This window comes from Oncorhynchus kisutch, linkage group LG17, assembly GCF_002021735.2.
Source record: "Oncorhynchus kisutch isolate 150728-3 linkage group LG17, Okis_V2, whole genome shotgun sequence".
Classification (NCBI taxonomy): domain Eukaryota; kingdom Metazoa; phylum Chordata; class Actinopteri; order Salmoniformes; family Salmonidae; genus Oncorhynchus; species Oncorhynchus kisutch.
In genome coordinates, this window is record NC_034190.2 from 21,373,621 (window position 1) to 21,397,157 (window position 23,537).

Sequence of the window (23,537 nt, forward strand, 5' to 3'; positions counted from 1 at the left end):
TATTCCATGTGTAACTCTGTTGTTGTTGTATGTGTCGAACTGCTTTGCTTTATCTTGGCCAGGTCGCAATTGTAAATGAGAACTTGTTCTCAACTTGCCTACCTGGTTAAATAAAGGTGAAATCAAATTAAAAAAATATGTGTATATGTATATATGTATGTGTGTATATGTGTGTGTGTGTATGTGTATATATGTGTGTGTATGTATATATGTATGTATGTATGTATATACACTGCTCAAAAAAATTAGGGGAACTAAAATAACGCATCCTAGACCTGAATGAATGAAATATTTACATAGTTGAATGTGCTGACAACAAAATCACACTAAAATTATCAATGGAAACCAAATGTATCAACCCATGGAGGTCTGGATTTGGAGTCACACTCAAAATTAAAGTGGAAAACCACACTACAGGCTGATCCAACTTTGATGTAATGTCCTTAAAACAAGTCAAAATTAGGCTCAGTAGTGGGTGTGGCCTCCACGTGCCTGTATGACCTCCCTATAACGCCTGGGCATGCTCCTGATGAGGTGGCGGATGGTCTCCTGAGGGATCTCCTCCCAGACCTGGACTAAAGCATCCGTCAACTCCTGGACAGTCTGTGGTGCAACGTGGTGTTGGTGGATGGGGCGAGACATGATGTCCCAGATGTGCTCAATTGGATTCAGGTCTGGGGAACGGCGGGACAGTCCATAGCATCAATGCCTTCCTCTTGCAGGAACGCTCACACACTCCAGCCACATGAGGTCTAGCATTGTCTTGCATTAGGAGGAACCCAGGGCCAACCACATCAGCATATGGTCTCACAAGGGGTCTGAGGATCTAATCTCGGTACCTAATGGCAGTCAGGCTACCTCTGGCGAGCACATGGAGGGCTGTGCAGCCCCCCAAAGAAATGCCACCCCACACCATGACTGACCCACCGCCAAACCGGTCATGCTGGACGATGTTGCAGGCAGCAGATTCTCCACGGCGTCTCCAGACTCTGTCACGTCTGTCACGTGCTCAGTGTGAACCCGCTTTCATCTGTGAAGAGCACAGGGCGCCAGTGGCGAATTTGACAATCTTGGTGTTCTCTGGCAAATGCCAAACGTCCTGCACGGTGTTGGGCTGTAAGCACAACCCTCACCTGTGGACATCGGGCCCTCATACCACCCTCATGGAGTCTGTTTCTGACCGTTTGAGCAGACAAATGCACATTTGTGGCCTGCTGGAGGTCATTTTGCAGGGCTCTGGCAGTGCTCCTCCTTGCACAAAGGCGGAGGTAGCGGTCCTGCTACTGGGTTGTTGCCCTCCTACGGCTTCCTCCACGTCTCCTGATGTACTGGCCTGTCTCCTGGTAGCGCCTCCATGCTCTGGACACTACCCTGACAGACACAGCAAACCTTCTTGCCACAGCTCACATTGATGTGCCATCCTGGATGAGCTGCACTACCTGAGCCACTTGTATTGGTTGTAGACTCCGTCTCATGCTACCACTAGAGTGAAAGCACCGCCAGCATTCAAAAGTGACCAAAACATCAGCCAGGAAGCATAGGAACTGAGAAGTGGTCTGTGGTCCCCACCTGCAGAACCACTCCTTTATTGGGGGTGTCTTGCTAATTGCCTACAATTTCAACCTGTTTTCTATTCCATTTGCACAACAGCATGTGACATTTATTGTCAATCAGTATTGCTTCCTAAGTGGACAGTTTGATTTCACAGAAGTGTGATTTACTGGGAGTTACATTATGTTGTTTAAGTGTTCACTTTATTTTTTTGAGCAATATATATATATATATATATATACGCGTGTTTTTCTGCTCATAATTTCCTACATTTTGATAGTCAACCTCTGTCATTATATTCTGCCCTACAACACTAATAAACCCTTGCTCACTAGAATGTCAGAAATCAATAGAATGAATGCTTCCATCTAGTTGACATCGGTAAAGTTCTCTGTCATCTTTTTTTGCGAAGCAAAGATGTTTAGACACCGGGGGGAAAATGCAATAACATTGTCAATGTAAAAATTCTTTTATTTGCAAGATGTCCAAATGACATCAGTTTGACCGGTGGTAAGGAAATAGAAAGTTGTGAAAACGACCCAACGTGTTTCTGATAAGATTTCAGTTTGAATGATTATTTAATGTGGATGAAATACTATCATCTTTTATGATGCTGATCAAGATGGCACTTCTACAGACGGTAAATAACTGAGCATTCACATTCTCTCACGATGCTGAAAGGAACTCCTGTTCCTGAGTTCAAATGTTGCCTACATTGTAGCATTTTAAAATGTTAAGATTATGTGAGTGGTTATAGTAGTGTCCAGATTTCAGTTTCCATTTAACCCATCTGAACAGTAGGCTACAGTTCCCTTGACATGCCATAGGCCTATTTGAAGTCCCTGTCTTGTATAGCGCCTCACAATCATCACACATCACACTATCATTCTCCTTTACAACTTCACCAAATCTTCCTCAAACATGACTTTTCTGGCCCTTACTTCTCTTTATTTTCAACACTCCTTTCACAGCTTTTCTCTTATTGAATTAAACTCCGACATTGTCTCACTCCGACATTGTCCTTTTTGCCTTTTTCTGCCCGTTCCCAAAAGCCTTTGGTGATTAGCATGTAGGCTATTTGGCGTGTACACAGTTAGGCCCTAAAGCGTAGGCTTATGCACTAATGAGGCAAAGAGAGAGATGATAAACACACACTAATTTCTCATCAAAAGGTAACTATGAAGTGCACATGAAATAATAATACACTCAGGTAGCCTAGTGGTTAAGAGTGTTGGGCAGTAACTGAAAGGTTGCTGGTTTGGTGAAAAATCTGTCAATGTGCCCTTGAGCAAGGCACTTAACCCTAATTGCTCCTGTAAGTCTCTGGAGAAGAGCGTCTGCTAAATGACAAAAATGTAAATTATACATTTAATGGATTTTTTAAGGAATTGTTTTCTGCTTATTCAACCCGCCCTTTATCCATACAATATTTAATGACCCTAAACCCGTCCACCCCGCGGGTTATGAGTCAACCCGTGCATCACTAATGTATGTGCATGTGTGTGTTGGCGCTTACCTGTCTTTGTGTGTGTGTGTGTGTGTGTAGGTAACGGAGTTGGATGCACACACTTACAATTTTGTTGCAGAAAGATCCTTTGCCATTGGTGAGTCAATAATAATGTTACTGGGACTTTTTATAACTATTTGCCTATAACTACTGTCTGTGAATAATTTAATATTTTCAACCGTGTGTTGGTTCGTCTCTCCAGGCCTGAACATTGTAATGAAGCTCATAAATGGTGACCCTTCACCTGACCCCCGACTGTTGGTCAGCCCTAAACCCCCTGACCCCTCACCCCAGGTCAGTCCTTTCTCTCCCCCTCTCCTCCAGGTGTCAGTATGTTGACAGAGTTGCCAGACAGACATGGTGACTACTTCCTCTGCCGCTGCTGTTCTCACAGGATGTTTACGTCATCCCTCATTGGACACCTAATCTCTGCTCGACACCGCTACCACTACATAGTGGGTTACAGACTGCACACACACTACATAAACGCACATGCACACACACACTACATACAAACTACATACACACGCACGCACACACACACTACATTATGTCCAGACCTGGGTCAAATACACTATATATACTAAAGTATGTGGCCAACCCTTCATGGATGGGATGGATTCGGACATTTCAGCCACACCCGTTGCTGACCATGTTTATAAAATCAAGCACGCCGCCATGCAATCTCCATAGACAAACATTGGCAGTAGAATGGCCTTACTCAGTTACTTTCAATGTGGCACCATCCTAGGATGCCACCTTTCCAACAAGTCAGTTCATAAAATGTCTGCCCTGCTAGAGCTGCCCCAGTCAAATGCAAGTGCTGTTATTGTGAAGTGGAAACGTCTAGGAGCAGCAACAACTCATCCGCGAAGTGGTAGGCAACACAAGCTCACAGAACGGGACAGACGAGTGCTAAAGGTGCGTAGCGCGTAAAAATCGTCTGTCCTCGGTTGCAACACTCACTACTGACGATTGATTCTGTGCTTCCAACTTTGTGGCAAGAGTTTGGGGAAGGCTCTTTCCTGTTTCAGCATGATAATGCCAACTTTGCACAAAGCGAGGTCCATACAGAAATGCTTTGCTGAGATCAGTGTGGAGAACTTTACTGGCCTGCACAGAGCCCTGACCTCAACCCCATCGAAAACCTTTGGGATGAATTGGAACGCCGACTGCAAACCAGGCCTTATCGCCAAACATCAGTGCCTGACCTCACTAATGCTCTTATGGCTGAATGGTAGCAAGTCTTCGCAGAAATGTTCCAACATCTAGTGGAAAGCCTTCATAGAAGAGTGGAGGCTGTTATAGCAGCAAAGGGGGGACCAAATCCATAATAATGCCCATGATTTTGGAATGAGATGTTCCATGAGCAGGTGTCCACATACTTCTGGTCATGTAGTGTACTTTCAAAGACGAGCTGATTTCTGACCCAGGTCTGATTTGTGTTTCATGTTCAAGCTCCATACATACTGAACTCAGTAAGTGACATTTCCCACTGGACTGTGTTGTCATAGAAACTAGTGTACCCTGAGCTGGCTGCTGATTGGCCAGTGAGCCCAGAGCTGACGGTGAAGGCGGGGCCTCTTCATGAGGAGCTGAGAGTGAGAGCTGCAGAACTGGAGGCACAGGAGGGACTAGGACAGCTCACGGTAATTAATAACCTATAATCATCTAATCAATATCTGTTCGATTACTGCCCTTATCAATACACTGAACTGAAAACACCAAAGGGAACGGGACAACCCACGATAAACTATAACTATAATCATCTAATTGTAGGGTTCTGAGTCTTGACGGTTTTTAAGATATTGAGGACAACAAACACTTGAATAAAATTTTAGATTTTAATAAAGCTGGGAAGCATACAAACAATACACGTCAATAAAACCAAACAGCAGTGTATATAGGAGAGTCTGCCTCCCTGCATCCTGTGGAATCTATGCATAAACAATCATAAATCTCGATGGACCAACCAAATGTAAATGAATACCAGATGTTTCTTGCCGTATTGGGGGAAGGGGGTCAGTCATTCTAACTTTGACGTTCCCCCAGATAACAACTTGGACCGTAACGTATGGTGGTTTAACAGGCTCACAAGGCCTTGAAGTTACATTGCAAAGGGCCCTAGGGTCTTTAGGGTGGACTGGTGTGCCTCTAACATACTGGGTAACCCACAAGGATTTCAAGGTACTTCTGGTGTGTAAACTGCATTATGGTTAACACATACTTTTTATTATTATTTATTTTTACAGACTATATGGTTTAAACAGACTGTATGGTTAAAGGGCCAATCCATAGCTGAAACAGTAACGAAGTGGTTCACCGCACCAATGTTTTGGTAAAAAGCTGAGGGGTGGCGCTTGAGAAATGTACCCACTCTCAAATTCATAGACAAGGACTGACCATCCATGATATCAAAAGTTATGGTTTTAATCATGTTTGTTTATTTTATTTTGCTTAAAAACATTGGAGTACGTGCTGACCAGACTGCTCACGCATGTTGATTTTGTCCACCTACACCAGACGCGATCAGGATACGCAGGTTGAAATATCAAAATTAACTCTGAACCAACTACATTAATTTGGGAACAGGTCAAAAAGCATAAAGCATTAAACATTTATGGACATTTAGCTAGCTAGCTTGCTGATTCTAGCAAATTTGTCCTGGGATATAATCATTGGGTTGTTATTTGACCTGAAATGCACAAGGTTCACTACTTCGACAATTAATCCACAGATAAAAAGGTAAACCTAGTTAGTTTCTAGTAATCTCTCCTCCTTCAGGCTTCTTCTTCTGAGTTTATATGGCGGTTCGTAACCAACTTTAAGGTGCATTACCACTACCAACTGGACTGGAGTGTGGACCTCAGTTCATCGTTCAATCACCCACGTGGGTATATGCTCCTAAAAACCAATGAGGAGATGGGAGAGGCGGGACTTGCAGCGCGTCAAAGCGTCACAAATAGAATCAAATTCTATTTTAGCGCCTGGCTATGCAGATGCTCGTTCACGCGCACGGACAGTGTAGGTGTAATGATTGAATAACATTTGTGTACATTTATTTTGTGACATCTATTTTGTGACGCGAGCGGTGTGGGCAGCATGTAAGTCCAAAAATGGATGTAGTGTAGCAACTGCAGATTGCTCCTTTAACAGACTATATGGTTAAAACCCTTCAAAATCAATATCCGTCTGATCACTGTCCTCAATACACTGAACTGGAGACACAGGAGGGAACAGGACAACCCACAGCAAACTCCTCCATCAAATAATAAATGAGTCAACCAATCAATCTCTCAATAAACCAATCAATCAAAAGTACATCAATCATATGATCTGTTCTGTTATGAAGGTGGTAAAGAGAGAACCTGCTGCTGGAGACACAACCACTACCAATACTGAAGGTAAGACGCACGCACGCACACACAAACACACACATGCACACACAAACATACACACACTCACCTCCTGTGAATGGTTTTGTGTGTGTTTCAGGGACTGCCCAGCAGAGCCAGAACGGCTCACCACCTCTCACTGTGAAAGAGGAACCGGTTGACTCCATAGTACCGTCCCAGCCCCCTAGAGGAGAAAAGAGGAACAAGAGGAGGAGCAACCCTGTGGTTGGTCAGTATTCCTGTTATCAAGGCTGCCGTTGGTTGGTTCATCAGTCTCTCAGTTTGGACAGTATCTCAAGTTTGGACCGTAATACTATTTTGAAGTGACCTGTGCGTGGGTGTTGATGTGTGTGTGTGTGTGTGTGTGTGTGTGTAGGTGTGAACTTCCTTGTCCAGGTGTCCCACAGGAGAAGGAAACAGTACTACTGTCAGCTATGTTCTGTCAGGATGAAACACGCTATTGCTGATCACATGACCAGCCTCAGCCACCGGCACAACTATGTGGTGTGTGTGTTTTTAAGTCTATCTTTTTATTTAGTAAGGTGTGCATCATTACAGTCAATCAATAACCATTTATTTGGGGGATGTTTGACATGCATTAAATTCTGCTTGTTGTCTTTTGTAGAGGTTGAAGTACCCTGGTTGGACCTCCAGCCCGGTAGAGATGGAGAAGAAGCTGTTCAAAATGGCCGTTCACCTGGAGAAGGTCGACAGAGACGCAGGAATGGGCATGCAGGTCAACACGCACACTGAAAGTTTACAATTGTCAGGGTGGAAGTTGTCTGTGCTTCGTTCGTTGGGGCCTGCTTCCTGCGTCAGTCAGGTTGTCTCTGTGTCACAAAGCATGATGAACCCTGTTGACTGTTGCGTACTGTTACGGGAAAATTGTGTGCCTCTTTCCTGTAAATTAAACTCAAACTATTTTAGGCCCCACAGACACACACAAACTCACACTAGCACCAAACACACGCTCTTCTAGCACCAAACTCACACGCTCTTCTAGCACCAAACTCACACTAGCTCCAAACTCACACTAGCACCAAACACACGCTCTACTAGCACCAAACTCACACGCTCTTCTAGCACCAAACTCACACGCTCTTCTAGCACCAAACTCACACTAGCTCCAAACTCACACTAGCACCAAACTCACGCTCGACCAGGACCAAACTCACACTAGCTCCAAACTCACACTAGCTCCAAACTCACATTTGCTGATGTTCTCTCTCTGTGTAACAGAAGGTAGAAGTGGAAGCTGATGAGTACAAAGAGCTGTTGTCCTTTCCTGTGGAGGAAGGTAAGCTTGGACAGAGGAAAATTATATTGTTTTTTTGTGCATTTCTGGGCGATGTTGTATCGGTTTGAGGGGTCATGTTTTCATATGTATCTGGGCTATTGCCTTTCAAGCAGGCAGAAATACAGCCGGTATGACAAGTTGTATTTCTGCCTGCGTGAACTGCAATAGTTCAGATACACATGAAATGACCCCAGGAATCGATAAAACATCGCTCAGAGATGAACAAAATAACATTCTAAATGGGTTAATCTTTCTTTTAATTACTGTGGTTGATATATGGTTGTTATTGTGGTCTTGATCCACAGGTGTCAGTAAACTGCAAGCCATCATCAGACGGCAACAAGAGCCATGCGATCTGAGACACACAGCTTCCTCGACCAATCACAACCCAGAGGATCTGAGACAGACAGCTCCCTTGTCCAATCCCGATGCAGCCCAATGTCCAGCTCAAGGTAAGTATAAGCCATCTGGGGCTAGAGTTTCAGCAGAACGCGTAATATCTGACTCCTTAGAGGAGAAACTGAGGTCAATCACCTGAAGTTGTATTCCTGTTGTTGAAACTGTTCTTTAGCTGAAACTGTTGTACTGAAACTGTGGGGGGCAGCACTAGGGTGTGTGGGTGTTGGCATGGATACATAAAAGAGAACCAACCAGTAAAAGCACAGCCCCTTTATTCTCTACGAATCGTGCCGAGAACATAAAAGTTGGTTCACAGTCAACTTTTGTTGTGACTTGATTTAAATTAATCTGATGACTGTTAGTGGCGCGGGGACTTTAATGCAGGCAAACTTAAATCAGTTTTACCAAATTTGTACCAGCATGTCACGTGCAACCAGAGAAAAAAAATCCTAGACCACCTTTACTCCACACACAGAGATGCATACAAAGCTCTCCACCGCCCTCCATTTGACAAATCTGACTATAATTCTATCCTCCTGATTCCTGCTTACAAGCAAAAACTAAAGCAGGAAGTACCAGTGACTCGCTCAATAGGGAAGTGATCAGATGACTCGGATGCTACACTACATGACTGTTTTACTAGCACAGACTGGAATATGTTCCGGGATTCATCCAATGGCATTGAGTACACCACCTCACTCATCGGCTTCATCAATAAGTGCATTGACGACGTCATCCCCACAATGACTGTACGTATATATCCCATGGATTACAGGCAACATCCGCACCGAGCTAAAGGCTAGAACTGCCGCTTTCAAGGAGCGCTTAGAAGAAATCCCGCTATGCCCGCCAACAAACCATCAAACAAGCAAAGCGTCAATACAGAATTAAGATTGAATCCTACTAAACCGGCTCTGACGCTTGTCGGATGTGGCAGGGCTTGAAAACTATTACAGACTACAAAGAAAAACCCATACGTGAGCTGCCCAATGACGTGAGCAACCAGACGAGCTAAAAGCCTTTTATGCTCGCTTCAAGGAAAGCAACACTGAAGCATGTACGAGAGCACCAGCTATCCTAGATGACTGTGTGATAACGCTCTTGGTAGCTTAGCCGATGTGAACAAAACCTTTAAACAGGTCAACATTCACAAAGCTGCTGGGCCAGATGGATTACCAGGACGTGTACTCAAAGCATGCCCGGACCAACTGGCAAGTGTCTTCACTGACATTTTCAACATCTCCCTGGCCGAGTCTGTAATATCTACATGTTTCAAGCAGACCACCATAGTCCCCGTGCCCAAGGACGCGAAGGTAACCTGCCTAAATGATTACCACCCTTGGCACTCACGTCGGTAGCCATCAAGTGCATTGAAAGGCTGGTCATGGCTCACATCAACAGCATCCTCCCGGACACCCAAGACCCATTCCAATTCAAATAGAGCCCCAACAGATCCACAGGTGATGCAATCTCAATCGCACTCCACACTGCCCTTTCTCACCTGGACAAAAGGAACACCTATGTGAGAATGCTGTTCATTGACTACAGCTCAGCGTTCAACACCATTGTGCCCACAAAGCTCATCACTAAGCTAAGGACTCTGGGACAAAACACCTCCCTCTGGATGCTGGACTTCCTGACGGGCCGTCCCCAAGTGGTAAGAGTAGGCAACAACACGTCTGCCACGCTGATCCTTAACACTAGAGCCCCTCAGGGGTGTGTACTTACTCCCCTCCTGTATTCCTTGTTCACCCACAAATGTGTTGCCAAACATGACTCGAACACCATCATAAAGTTTGCTCATGACACGATAGTGGTAGGCCTGATCACCGACAACAATGACACGGCCTATAGGGAGAAGATCATAGAACTGGGCAGTGTGATGCCAGGACAACAACCTCTCCCTCAATGTGAGCAAGACTAAGGAGCTGCTCGTGGACTACAGGAAAAGGCGGGCCGAACAGGCCCCCATTAACATTGACGGGGCTGTAGTTGAGTGGGTGTCCACATCACCAACGAACTGTCATGGTCCAAACATACCAAGACAGTAGTGAAAAGGGCACAACAAAACCTTTTCCCCCTCGGGAGACTGAAAAGATTTGGCATGGGTCTCAAGATCCTCAAAAGGTTCAAGAGCTGCACCATCGAGAGCATCCTGACCGGTTGCATCACCGCCTGGTATGGCAACTGCTCGGCATCTGACCGTAGGGTACTACAGAGGGTAGTGCGGACAGCCCAGTATATCACTGGGGCCAAGCTTCCTGCCATCCAGGACCTATATAATAGGCGGTGTCAGAGGAAAGCCCATAAAATTGTGAGACTCCCAAGTCACCCAAGTTGTAGACTGTTTTCTCGGCTACTGCACGGAAAGCGTAACCAGAGCGCCAAGTCTAGGACCAAGAGGCTCTAAATCGCCATCAGACAATTTACATTGACCCCCCCCACCTCCTTTTTGTACACTACTGCTACTTGCTGTTTATTATCTATGCAAGTCTCTTCACCCCCACCTACATGTACAAATTACCTAACCTGTACCCCTGCACACTGACTCTGTACCAGTGCCCCCTGTATATCACCTCAATATTGTTATTCTTATTGTGTTACTTTTTTTTCTACTTGGTAAATATTTTCTTAACTCTTCTTGAACTGCACTGTTGGTCAAGGGCTTGTAAGTAAGTATTTAATTGAAAGTCTACACTTGTTGTATTCAGCGCATGTGACAAATAACATTTGGCCCAGCGTCGTCCGGGTTAGGGGTGGATTTGGCCGGCATGGATGTTCCAGTCCCATCGCGCACTAGCGACTCCTGTAGCGGGCCAGGCACAATGCACGCTGACACGGTTTGCCAGGTGTATGGTGTTTCCTCTGACACATTGGTGCGGCTGGCTTCCGGGTTAAGTGGTCGTTGTGTCAAGAAGCAGTGCGGCTTGGCTGGGTCGTGAGGTACGGATCTCAAACTTCGCATCTCCCGAGTCCGTACGGCAGTTGCAGCGATGGAACAGGACTGTAAAAAGGGGTTAATTAAAACAAACCATGTTTAATTGTTACCTGATTTAGGATCTTCAAGAACCCAAACCTTTGCTCGTCATTCAGTACTCCACAAATTAATTGAATTATTTATTTACTAATTAAATATATAATAACACAGATTACACATACACACGTACATGAGACTAAAGTCCCTAGTGGACGGACCACATATGACTGCCTATTTCACAGAGATGGAGAAAGGAGTTGGGGAAAATAGAGAGCGAGGGAAAATGGGACATTTATCATGGATACATACGAGGACTGTCTTCACGTTAATCATATACCTTGCACACGAACCATCGCCCGTTTTGGAATTCGAAGCAATGAATGTATTTACGCGTTGAATGCCGTCGTTCGTCATCTATCTCTGTTGAAACCAAAACTTCTTGAAATGGGGTTTTGTTGGGCTTTCCGCTTCTACATGCTTTGATTGTCCACCAGAGGTCACAATGTCCTTCTTAGTTGTCCGGTCTCCAATGAGCTCAGAACTTGTTCTTAGCTTCTGTGGATAGTCAGTTTGAACCACTTTTACACGGACAGCTGCAGCGTGCTCATTTTCGGGTGTGGTCTGCTGAGTTTATTTTCTTCACTTTGTGTTGTTTCAACCATTTCTCACATGTAGCTAACGCTCCACGTTTCCTCATCAAGTGTTGAGGTTGAGAGTTTGTTTCTAACCATTTCAACGTGTGGACAACGGTTTCACATCTTCTGGTATGGTATGTTAATTCTTAGTCAGTCCTTTTAAGCACTCTGGTCGAAAAGGGCGGTTCCATCACGCTGACAAGCTCTCTGACCTCATTCAGGGCGTGGCTACTTAAAGGGCAACATATCATCAAAACTAAGATCTCGTTAGAAAACTAAAATCACATTCCTGTCTTGATATTTCCTACACAATGTAAAGGATGTAAACTTGACATACACAGTGTGAAATCTCTTCAAGTTGAAATATTTTAGTTATATAATTGTCACAAAATAGACATTAATGTTCCATAGACCATCTCTTGTTTAGAAATATTGTCCCAGTGTTCACTTTTGGACATTAGAGTTTTTGGGCCGCAAAATGTCTCTGTAACAAAAACATTCCAATCACCAAAAAGAGTTCCCTGCTGAATACAATTTACGATTGGCCTGAGGTGTCATAAACTCCTACATCAATCCCTACTCCCCTCTGCGGGTGAGAGCGGTCTAGTGGACATTGATCCATTGTAAACTGATCTTTGGATCCTCACAGGAGAGTCGTGACACTTTTATTTAGCTGAAACTGTTCTTTGGCTGAAACTGTTCTACTGAAGCTGTATTTTAGCTGAAACTGTTCTTAACCGAAGTTAAAGCATCTGCTGTGTCTCCACTCATCGTTTCATCTCCCTCAGGTATGTGTGAGGTAGAGTCACGCGAGACCGAGGGAGTGTGTCCTCTCCCTGTCAGTCTATCGGAGGAGGAGAATGACCAGACGCTCCTGGTTCAGATCTCAAGTGAGCCACAGAAATATCTCTTATCTGTCCATAGGGGTGTGGTTCTATACCTGAGTGCCATGTTATAACGTTGCTCTTTCTCTCCACCCTTCTCTCTCTCTCGCTCTCGCCTGCTCCCCCCCTCCCCCCCAGTGTTTTTGGGAGAAGACCAGGAACCCCTACAAGTACCTTCCCCGTTCCTCCAGGATCAGCCATCCCTTACTTCCATCCCTCTCCCACTCTCTACACCTCACCCTATCGCCCTCTCTTCCTCAATCCCCCCCCCCCTCTCTCCCTCAAACCCCTTTTCTACCTCTCTTTCCACAGTTGTCCTATCTACCTCACCCTCCCTCTCTTCCTCCATACCATCCCACACCCCCTCGTTGTCCACAGAGAAGACGACACACCCCTCCCCTGTCTCTGTCTCTGTTCCTGTACCTCTCTCAGCTCTGAGGAGCTCAACACATTTGAAGGACTGGGAGACTTCTCTGAGTCCAGAGTGGTGGGAGAGGAAGAGCCCAGAATGCAGAGAGACGCAGACGCTTCTAGAAATACCAGACAGACACACTCTTCTGGAATACTCGGGCAGAGACAGACAGATTGAATACTCAGCGACAGACCGACAGACTGCACACACTGAGAGAAACCGACAGACTCATCTAGAATACTCTGAGAGAGAGAGACAGGCAGACTACTCTGAGAGAGACAGAAGGGCAGACTACTCTGAGAGAGACAGACGGGCAGACTATTCAGAGAGAGACAGACGGGCGGACTACTCCGAGGGAGGCAGATGGGCGGACTACTCCGAGGGAGGCAGACGGGCGGACTATTCCGAGGGAGGCAGACGGGCGGACTATTCCGAGGGAGGCAGACGGGCGGACTACTCCGAGGGAGGCAGACGGGCGGACTACTCCGAGGGAGGCAGACGGGCGGACTACTCCGAGGGAGGCAGGCGGGCGGACTACTCCGAGGGAAGCAGGCGGGCGGACTACTCCGAGGGAGGCAGGCGGGCGGACTACTCCGAGGGAGGCAGGCGGGCGGACTACTCCGAGGGAGGCAGGCGGGCAGACTACTCCGAGGGAGGCAGGCGGGCGGACTACTCCGAAGGAGGCAGGCGGGCGGACTACTCCGAGGGAGGCAGGCAGGCGGACTACTCCGAGGGAGGCAGGCGGGCGGACTACTCCGAGGGAGGCAGGCAGGCGGACTACTCCGAGGGAGGCAGGCAGGCGGACTACTCCGAGGGAGGCAGGCAGGCGGACTACTCTGAGGGAGAACTGGACGAAGACCAAGAACACACACATCATCACAGTGAACACACACATCATCACAGTGAACACACACACTTCGAGCAGGCCCCAGCAAGCTGGCTCAGTGTTCCACAGGTGTATCTGCTGCCGGACACACCCGCAGGTGAGAGAAGGCTTCTTGTGACAATGGATGTGTTGATTGACTGTGCTTTTCTGAGGAATACTTGGTGTTTATAGGCTGAATGGTGTGTCACTCTAATAATACTTGGTGTTGATTTGATTGTCTGGTGTGTCACTCACAGCAAAGAGGGTTGTCGGCCCCAGCCACCTGTCCAAATACCTGAAAGTGAAGGGCCTTCACAACACAGAACCGATCATAGGTCAGTTGTGTGTGTGTGCGTGCGTGCTCCAGATCTAAGATGTTTGGTAGAATGTAGAGTGATCTCTCCGATTGTGTGTTAGGGTTTAACAGGGAACCAGGTTACAGAGATTTCCCGCCCCAAACCCACTACAGTTTCCCTGGATAAATAACTGCGAGAAACGGGTATATTAAAATAAATGATTTCTATGAACAGGATGACTTAAAATTGAACTGTTATATGCAATGTCAAAATCATTCTCTGCTCTGCTATCTGCATGATCAATCAATGCTCAGTGTGTGTGAGAGTATGTGCTGTTGTAAAGGCCTATTGTATTGTTTATGCTGAAACTGTACACGCAGTTTCAACCTTGAAATGCAGTTAGTAGGCCTACGGTAACAAAAAAGTCTACAACTTTTGAGCTTCCAGTAGGGTAACTACTTTTATTCATTCAGAAAATTTCAGATGTGTAGCAGAGCTTCACTTAAACGAATGCCACCAAGGCAGAATGCTAAATCTGCAAGGGGAGAATAAAGTGTAGCCTACAGGCGGTTCGACAAGTAGATTGATCTGACATGGAGGCCTACACCCCAAACACATGCGAGACAAGTGCAGAGATAGTAGTGGGGGCTTCTGTAAGTACAGTCTTAGCTCAAGCCAACGCAAGATGCAGTCTTGCCTCAAGCCAATGCAAGCACTGGATGAAATTCTAGCAGAAATGTTTGCGAGCGACACATTCTCCTACATACCATTGCAACAGTGCCAGCTCCAGGCATAAGCGACATAAGCAGTCGCTTGGGGCCCCAGGCCGCTAGGGGCCCCATCAATCAATCAAATGTATTTATAAACCCATTTTACATCAGCCAATGTCAAAGTGCTATACAGAAACCCAGCCTAAAACCTCAAACAGCAAGCAATGCAGGTGGAGAAGCACGGTGGCTAGGAAAAACTCCCTAGAAAGGCAGAAACCTAGAGAGGAACCAGGCTCTGAAGGGTGGCCAGTCCTCTTCTGGAGATTATAAGATTACATTGCCATTAAGGCCAGATTGTTCTTTAAGATGTTGAAGAACCCTCCCTATCAAATAACATAATGTTGAGAGTTAGAATAGTAAAATACACAAGGTGCAACTTCGTAATTTGGTTGTGCATCTGTTTATTTTTTCAGCCAGTAACTAGGTTTCCATCCAATTGGCGACAGATATTAAGTTTTCATGTACCGACTAAAAATCAAAAGTTCAATGTGTTTCCATTGCATTTTCAACTTTACCAATAGTTTTGTCACAAACTGTTTGTATTTGTATTTATTAAGGATCCCAATTAGCTGTTGCCACGCAGCAGCTACTCTTCCTGGGGTCCAAACATATTAAGGCACTTACATTACATAAAAGATAAAACAGTACATCATATAACATTATTACACCACTACTACATTATTACACTCCACAATACAAAATGTTTAATACCACCATAGAACAATATTACAATGTACACTACCGTTCAAACGTTTGGGGTCACTTAGAAATGTCTTTGTTTTTGAAAGAAAAGCAAAGAAAAATGTCCAGTAAATAACATCAAATTGATCAGAAATACAGTGTAGACATTGTTAATGTTGTAAATGACTATTGTAGCTGGAAACGGCTGATTTTTAATGGAATATCTACATAGGCTTCAGAGTCCCATTATCAGCAACCATCACTCCTGAGTTCCGATGGCACGTTGTGTTAGCTAATCCAAGTTTATCATTTTAAAAGGCTATTTTTGCAATTATGTTAGCACAGCTGAAAACTGTTGTGCTGAATTAAGAAGCAATAAAACTGGCCTGTTGAGTATCCGGAGCATCGTCATTTGTGGGTTCATTTGCAGGCTCAAAATTGCCAGAAACAAAGAACTTTCTTCTGAAACTTGTCAGTCTATTCTTGTTCTGAGAAATGAAGGCTATTCCATGCGAGAAATTGCCAAGACACTGAATTTCCAAAGACACAGAATGACACTTCTCGTTTTGGTGGGAAATACAGGGTTACCCTGGAGATAAATGATTTATTCTAGAGATGGAATGTTTGTAAAATACCTGGAAAATATTGTGTGTGTGTTCCAGGTCTGGGCAGTGTGGTGGAGTGTAGAGGTATATCCCAGGCTACGTTTTTCATGTGTGTGAGCTGTGCTGAGACTCTCTCCAGTACACACATCTGTGAACACATCATCAGCGCGCAACACCAGCAGTGCTACATGGTGAGTGACATCACTAGCAACTACGAAAGTATGTGTGTGTGTGTGTGTGTGTGTGTGTGTGTAATATGTGAATGTGTTCTTAACAGTTTTCCCAGTATAGTCCTATGCGCTGTGATTGGTTGAGAGAGCAGCAGCAGCCTCCGAGTCCACAGCTCCTCAGGAAGGTTGCTTCAGCACTGTCACAACTGGAGGTGGATCTAGATGCACAGGTAAACATGAAAACCTTCGGGTTCAGGGGTCAGTGGCGGGTCAACACAGGATCATTGAATGGTTTAGGGTGTAGATGTGGTCAAGGTTTTAAGGCTTATTTATACGCTACACAGAACGCAACATAAGAACTACAATTAGCTACGCAAAATGGAGATATGTATGCAAGATACGCAAACTTAAGGTATACATTAGGCTTAGGTTAGGGTTCAGAGTTCTGGACAGGGAAAATGTTATTTTTAAGCCTACTGTTGGTTTTTGTGGTAGTCAAGCCTCTATCCATTTGTGTAAGAAAAGACCGATCTACAGGATTTTCTAACCACACTTGTCTGTCGATCTGTGATGCCACAGCAGACTGGAATGGGACTCATAGATCATAATGTACCTGTCTCTGTTGTGTTGCCTAGGTGATGCTGCTGGATCAGATGTGGTATAACCTTGTGCAGTCAGCTCCATTCTACGAAGGTGTGTGTGTGTGCCTATGTCTGTGGGTTTGTGCCGTGTATTTGATTGTATTGTATTTGATGATCTGCTTTCTTTTGTGTGTGTAGCCATGTACATGCTACAGGAACAGAATCAGAATGCCCTGTGTCTACACACAGCAAGCAGACATCAGCTTTTTCCCCCAGTTGGTCCTGACCCAGCAACGGAGCAGGGCTTTCACCAGAACCACAGAGTGATGGATAAACTGACCATGGATCAGATTGAGCCCCATCACCCCCTGCAGACAGCAGATACAGTGGCTGGTAAACTGACTGGAGATCAGCTGGAGTCAGGCCAGTGCATACAGACCGCAGACAGACGGCCAGATAATCAGAACCCGGATCAGCCCCAGTGGAGCCAGAGCTCAGAGAGAACAGAGATGGTCCCTGAGCCAATAAGAGCCAAGACACCACATAATTCTGAGCCAATCAGAGACCAGACACCACAGAACATTGAGCCAATCAGAGCCAAGACGCCAAATAATTCTGACCCAATAAAATTCCAGACACCACAGAACACTGGGCCAAAAAGAGCCTGGATGCCACAGAACTCCTCAGAACCACATCTGGCCCAAGACAACACAGGTGAGAGGAGGAGGGATGAGATGGTTTACAATTGTTCAACATGGTACTCTTACTTGGATTGGTGGCTACTGTATTGGTCAGAGTTTACAGTGATTTAAAGTATGTAATTACTGTATTGGTTAGAGCAATGGAGGTCAGTGAGGTTTCAACCTCTCTTCCTCTTCCTTCAGTCATTGTCAAACAGGAGCCTGTGGACCCCAAGGTGGAACCTCAGCCCCATCCTCATGCCCAGCCTGAGGTGGACCCCTTAAAGGGTAGGAAGCACGAGTTTCTACTGACCAATGTAACAACACAGTGTGGTCAAAGACATAGTAACTTAGTTGTAATTACAAGCTGGTACTTACATAGTTCTGTTTTTGGGTTATTACGTATTTATTAACCCCTGTAGTCCTCTCCTCTGTCAGATTCCCTGTATGGACACAGAGTCCAGTTCTCCCCAGATGTACAGAACCTGGCTGGTGAGACTGAGATCGAGAGACACACACAGAATTGACTGCAATGGTGATAGAAGTAGATGATTGTATGTGTGTGTTCTCTCAGGTGTGTGTGAGGTGGAGTACCAGGGGACCGTCCTAGGACACAGCCAAGAGGTGACACGAATAGGAGGGGCCACAGAGAACTCCCTTCAACCCACCAAGAACCTGAGAGACTCCGTCAACAACAGCCTGCCTTTGGTCGGTCAGTGTCCCAGGAGTGTGTTCAGATAACAGTGTTTAGTACCTTTGTCTTTCTACCTCTGTGAGTCTGTATTCACTGTGTGTGTGTATGTGAGCGAGCGTGTGGTGTGTGCCACAGTACTGTAAGGGCTTTGTCATTCTCTCGTGTGTGTGTGTGTAGGTCTCAGTGCAATGATAGAGTGTTGCAGTGAGGGCCAGGTGTCCTTCTACCTGTGTGTGTCGTGTGGCAGCAAAATTGAAAAAACTCTACTCATCAGCCACGTCCTCAAATACAGACACCGACAGCTGTACCTGGTGAGGCACACACACGTACACACCTCTTACTCAACCATACACACACTAGATACTCACGTAAATGGTGATTGTAGAACAATGACACAACTAAAAACAAATATAATTAAAATAATCTATGCCATGGAAAGTTTGACATATGCCTTAAGACAAAAACAGTTTTTGAAAGAAAATGGGAAAAATGGAAAGCTTTCACAAACCAGGTATTAAGTATACCTTGGTGAAAGCCAATATCATAATTGCTTTCATATATTGTACTGTTCCTACCTTATGGCATGAGTTGTTTTATTTTTTGCTTTTGTTTCTGCAATTCTGTTTTGCTGCTCTGTTTTTATATTGGAAAAGTGAAATAAAATCAAAGTTAAAAAAAATATATATAAAAATGAATATTTAAGGTACACTCACGACACATCAGCTAATCTCCGCTAGTCTCTCCCCACCACGCCCAGACAATGAGGTACCCGTGGTATTTCCTTGGTGTGGTACCAGCCCGAGGGTTGGCAGAACAGTCCAGACTGATGCAGATTGCTAAGGAGGTGGAGGAGCAGAACCATGATGAGCCTGGCACGCTACAGGAGGTGATTCTGGCCCCTGCTGACTTTGACGAGATCAAACGGATGCTGTTTGATAAAGGTGAGTGATTGTTGATAGACTTCTGGGTGATCTGGGACTAGTGTTATTATCTGCATGTTGCTTCGGAACCTGTAGATTTAAATCACTCACTTCTCTTCTTTTTTTAAGGGGGTAGATCAGCTTTAATATTGTCATCAATGTAATTGTCTGCATAATTTCCATTCCCCAATATATATTTTTTGCATGTATAACACTTCAGCCAAAAGTTTGGACACACCTACTCATTCCAGGGTTTTATTTTATTTTTGCTATTTTCTACATTGTAGTATAATAGTGAAGACATCAACATTATGAAGTAACACATATGGAATCATGTAGTAACCAAATAAGTGTGAAACAAATCAAAATTTATTTTATATTTGAGATTCTTCAAAGTAGCCAGCCTTTGCCTTGATGACAGCTTTGCAAACTCTTGGCATTCTCTCAACCAGCTTCATTAGGTAGTCACCTGGAATGCCTTTCAATTAATACGTGTGCTTTATAAAAAGTACATTTGTGGAATTTGTTCCCTTCCTAATGCGTTTGAGACAATTAGTGGTGTTGTGACATGGTAGGGATGGTATACAGAAGATGGCCCTATTTGGTAAAAGACCAAGTCCATATTATGGCAAGAACATCTCAAATATGCAAAGAGAAATGACAGTCCGTCATTACTTTAAGACATGAAGGTCAGTCAATAATGAAAATGTCAACGTTGAAAGTTTCTTCAAGTGCAGTCGCAAAAACCATCAAGCGCTATGATGAAACTGGTTCTCATGAGGACCGCCACAGGAAAGGAAGACCCAGAGTTACCTCTGCTGCAGAGGATAAGTTCATAAGAGTGTCACGAGAATTTTCAATCCCAATGATGATAACTAAACAATTATTTAAGCTTTTACCAATCCCGGAGGTTTGTAAGGCCCTGGGTTTAATAATAATTAGGCAAAGTTCCGTAAGGCTTATTCAGAGAACGTTCTAAAGTCAAAAGTGCAAAGACATGTCATTTTATAACCCCCCCCCCACCCCCCCCCACCCCCACACACACACACCTACTTACACAGACACACAAACAGTAGGCGGGCTGTATCTTTCCCCACAGTCCACATTCCTCGTTTATCACTACCAAGCTGGCCGTTCCCTCCCTCCCTAGATTAGAGGGACCTTGGAAGGAGCCTCTTTCCTGTTGTCCTTTGTTCTCTCAACTCTTACACCACTACACAGCAACACAATGGTCTAGTCACACATATTATGGAATTATGACTACTAACACATTTCATACAATTATATGATTTCAGGATGGAATCCTTTAGTCATTACTTTAAACATATAAATTCCCTTATCATAGAGTTACCAGCCTCAGAAATTGCAGCCCAAATAAATGCTTCAGAGTTCAAGTAATAGACACATCTCAACATCAGCTGTTCAGAGGAGACTGGTGTGAATCAGGCCTTCATGGTCGAATTGCTGTAAAGAAACCCCAACTAAAGGACAGCAATAAGAAGAAGAGACTTGCTTGGGCCAAGAAACATGAACAATGGACATTAGAGATTTGAGATTTTTGGTTCCAACCGCTGTGTCTTTGTGAGATACAGAGTAGGTGAACGGATGATCTCCATGTGTTGTTCCCACCATGGAGGAGGAGGTGTGATGATGTGGGGGTACCTTGCTGGTGACACTGTCGGTCTGTGTCTAAGGCACTGCATCGCAGTGTATGTGTATATATATATATATGTATGTATGTATGTATGTATGTATATATATATGTGTATGTATGTATATATATGTATGTATATGTATGTGTATGTATGTATATATATATGTATGTATGTATGTATGTATGTATGTATGTATGTATGTATGTATGTATGTGTGTATGTGTGTATGTGTGTATGTGTGTGTGTGTGTATATATATATATATATGTGTGTATATATATGTATTTATATATATGTGTGTATATATATGTATTTATATATATATATATATATATATATATATGTATATATATATGTGTATGTGTACATGTATGTATATATGTATGTATGTATGTATGTACGTACACGTATGTATATTTTTATATATTTATTTATATTTTACCAAACACCCAATTTGAGTAAACTAATGGACAACAACACTTAGGCTTCTACTTCCAACTTATACATTATATATACATTTTACGGATACAGTATATTTTACATTAATTATCTTGTTCTTTTTAGTCCCATCCTTCAGCTCCACTCAACCCCTCCCATCTATCTCTGAATACCATCCGATTTTCTATTTACGATATCTTTTTCAACTGTGCTGTGATATTTCACAAAAGTTCTGAACCTTTCTATTCTCATAGTTTCTACAGATTGTAAATCAAATAAACATGTTATCTAAGAGTATTATTGATAGATTGACTATGACTTTTCAAATCACCCAGCAGTGCTGTCTGCAGAGTTCGCTCCAGGTAAATGATGCAATTCCTCATCCATTCCTGAAACTGTGACCAAAAACAAGCTATTTTTGGACAGTATCAAAACAAATGAACTAATGATTCTGTTTCTTCGGAGCAAAATCTGCAGAACAGGGAAGGTTGTATCCCCCATATATAGTGCATTCGGAAAATTATTCATACCCCTTGACTTTTTACACATTTTGTTACGTTACAGCCTTATTCTAACATGGATTACATGAAAAATATTCCTCATCAATCTATTCACAATACAGCATAAGGTCCCGATGTTGACAGTGCATGTCAGAGCAGAAACTAAGCCATGAGGTCGTAGGAATTGTCCGTAGAGCTCCGAGACAGCATTGTGTCAAGGCACATATCTGGGTATACAAAACATTTCTGCAGCAATGAAGGTCCCCAAGAACACAGTGGCCTCCATCATTCTAAAATGGAAGTAGTTTCGAACCACCAAGACTCTTCTGGCCGCCAGGCCAAACTGAGCAATTGGAGGGGGAGAAGGGACTTGGTCAGGCAGGTGACCAAGAACCCGATGGCCACTCTGACAAAGTTCCAGAGTTCCTCTGTGGAAATAGGAGACCCTTCCAGAAGGACAATCATCTCTGCAGCACTCCACCAATCAGGCCTTTATGGTAGGGTGGCCTGAATGCCAAGCGTCATGTCTAGAGGAAACCTGGCACCATCCCTACGGTGAAGCATGGTGGTGGCAGCATCATGCTGTGGGGATGTTTTTCAGCGGCAGGGACTGGGAGACTAGTCAGGATCGAGGCAAAGATACTGAGAGAGCAAAGTACAAAGAGATCCTTGATGAAAACCTGCTCCAGAGCGCTCAGGTCTTCAGACTGGGGAGAAGGTCCACCTTCTAACAGAACAACTACCCCAAGCACACAGCCAAGACAACGAAGGGGTGGCTTCAGGACAGGTCTCTGAATGTCCTTGAGTGGCCTAGCCAGACCCTGGACTTGAACATGATTGAACATCAGTGTAATCACTGCCAAAGGTGCTTCAACAACGTACTGAGTAAAAAGACTGAAAACTTAAAATGAATTGTTAATTAATATCACCACCGCTTTGCCCATGGAATAAGTATATTTCACAAGCCCACCTCCCCAACCACACAATCCTTTTCCCACACAACTTCATTTAAAATTGTTTAATGACTTTCCTGTAAACAATATATATTATATTCCTTCTCTTTCAGCCAGGTAAATACTGATACTCTTTTCTTATTGTCTGCTAAGCCATTACAATTATAACTGGCTATACTTATTTGACCATTTTTACCACAAGTTTCATCTCTATTTATCATAATATATGTTTGTAAACCTCTCTCCCTCCCTCCCTCTCCAGCTGTATCCCGTTTGCAGGAGATCTGTAGAGAGCAGAACCAGACTGAACTCCTCACCATGGTCACCAGCAAACCTGAACCAATAGTGGTCAAGCAGGAGATTGTGGAGTGCCAGGTGGTCTCCCATCAGGCCTTGGGGCAATTCCTACCGCAACAGAGATGTAGGAGAAACACGGGTGAATTGAATACTATCTTACTGTTAAGCAACAGAAAATGATGATAATACTGTAATTATAAACTGGGTGGTTCGAGCCCTGAATGTTGATTGGTTGACAGCCTTGGTATATCATATCATAGCAAATATTTGTACTGTTGTAATTATGTTGGTAACCAGTTTATAAAGCAATGAGGCACTTCGGGGGTTTGTGGTATATGGCCAATATTCCACAGCTAAGGGCTGAATCCAGGCACTC

General features: G+C 44.3%; 1 protein-coding gene across 5 annotated transcripts in view; it reads left to right on the forward strand.

Annotated features, from left to right (window-relative positions):
- LOC109908585 (uncharacterized) overlaps positions 1-23,537 on the forward strand; it is an 83,236-nt gene that overhangs the window by 53,370 nt on the left and 6,329 nt on the right. For 4 of the 5 annotated variants that reach the window (XM_031793214.1, XM_031793218.1, XM_031793215.1 and 1 more), the window contains 22 exons: positions 3,098-3,155; positions 3,261-3,352; positions 4,573-4,707; positions 6,411-6,462; positions 6,554-6,682; positions 6,830-6,957; positions 7,079-7,189; positions 7,693-7,750; positions 8,056-8,202; positions 12,550-12,651; positions 12,784-14,040; positions 14,180-14,257; positions 16,332-16,465; positions 16,552-16,674; positions 17,080-17,137; positions 17,224-17,739; positions 17,910-17,993; positions 18,144-18,197; positions 18,280-18,417; positions 18,577-18,710; positions 19,157-19,340; positions 23,127-23,300. In XM_031793214.1, coding sequence (XP_031649074.1) covers positions 3,098-3,155; positions 3,261-3,352; positions 4,573-4,707; positions 6,411-6,462; positions 6,554-6,682; positions 6,830-6,957; positions 7,079-7,189; positions 7,693-7,750; positions 8,056-8,202; positions 12,550-12,651; positions 12,784-14,040; positions 14,180-14,257; positions 16,332-16,465; positions 16,552-16,674; positions 17,080-17,137; positions 17,224-17,739; positions 17,910-17,993; positions 18,144-18,197; positions 18,280-18,417; positions 18,577-18,710; positions 19,157-19,340; positions 23,127-23,300 — 3,946 coding nt within the window. The remainder of the gene's footprint in view (positions 1-3,097; positions 3,156-3,260; positions 3,353-4,572; positions 4,708-6,410; positions 6,463-6,553; positions 6,683-6,829; positions 6,958-7,078; positions 7,190-7,692; positions 7,751-8,055; positions 8,203-12,549; positions 12,652-12,783; positions 14,041-14,179; positions 14,258-16,331; positions 16,466-16,551; positions 16,675-17,079; positions 17,138-17,223; positions 17,740-17,909; positions 17,994-18,143; positions 18,198-18,279; positions 18,418-18,576; positions 18,711-19,156; positions 19,341-23,126; positions 23,301-23,537) is intronic. The other variant, XM_031793216.1, reaches the window with a different exon arrangement.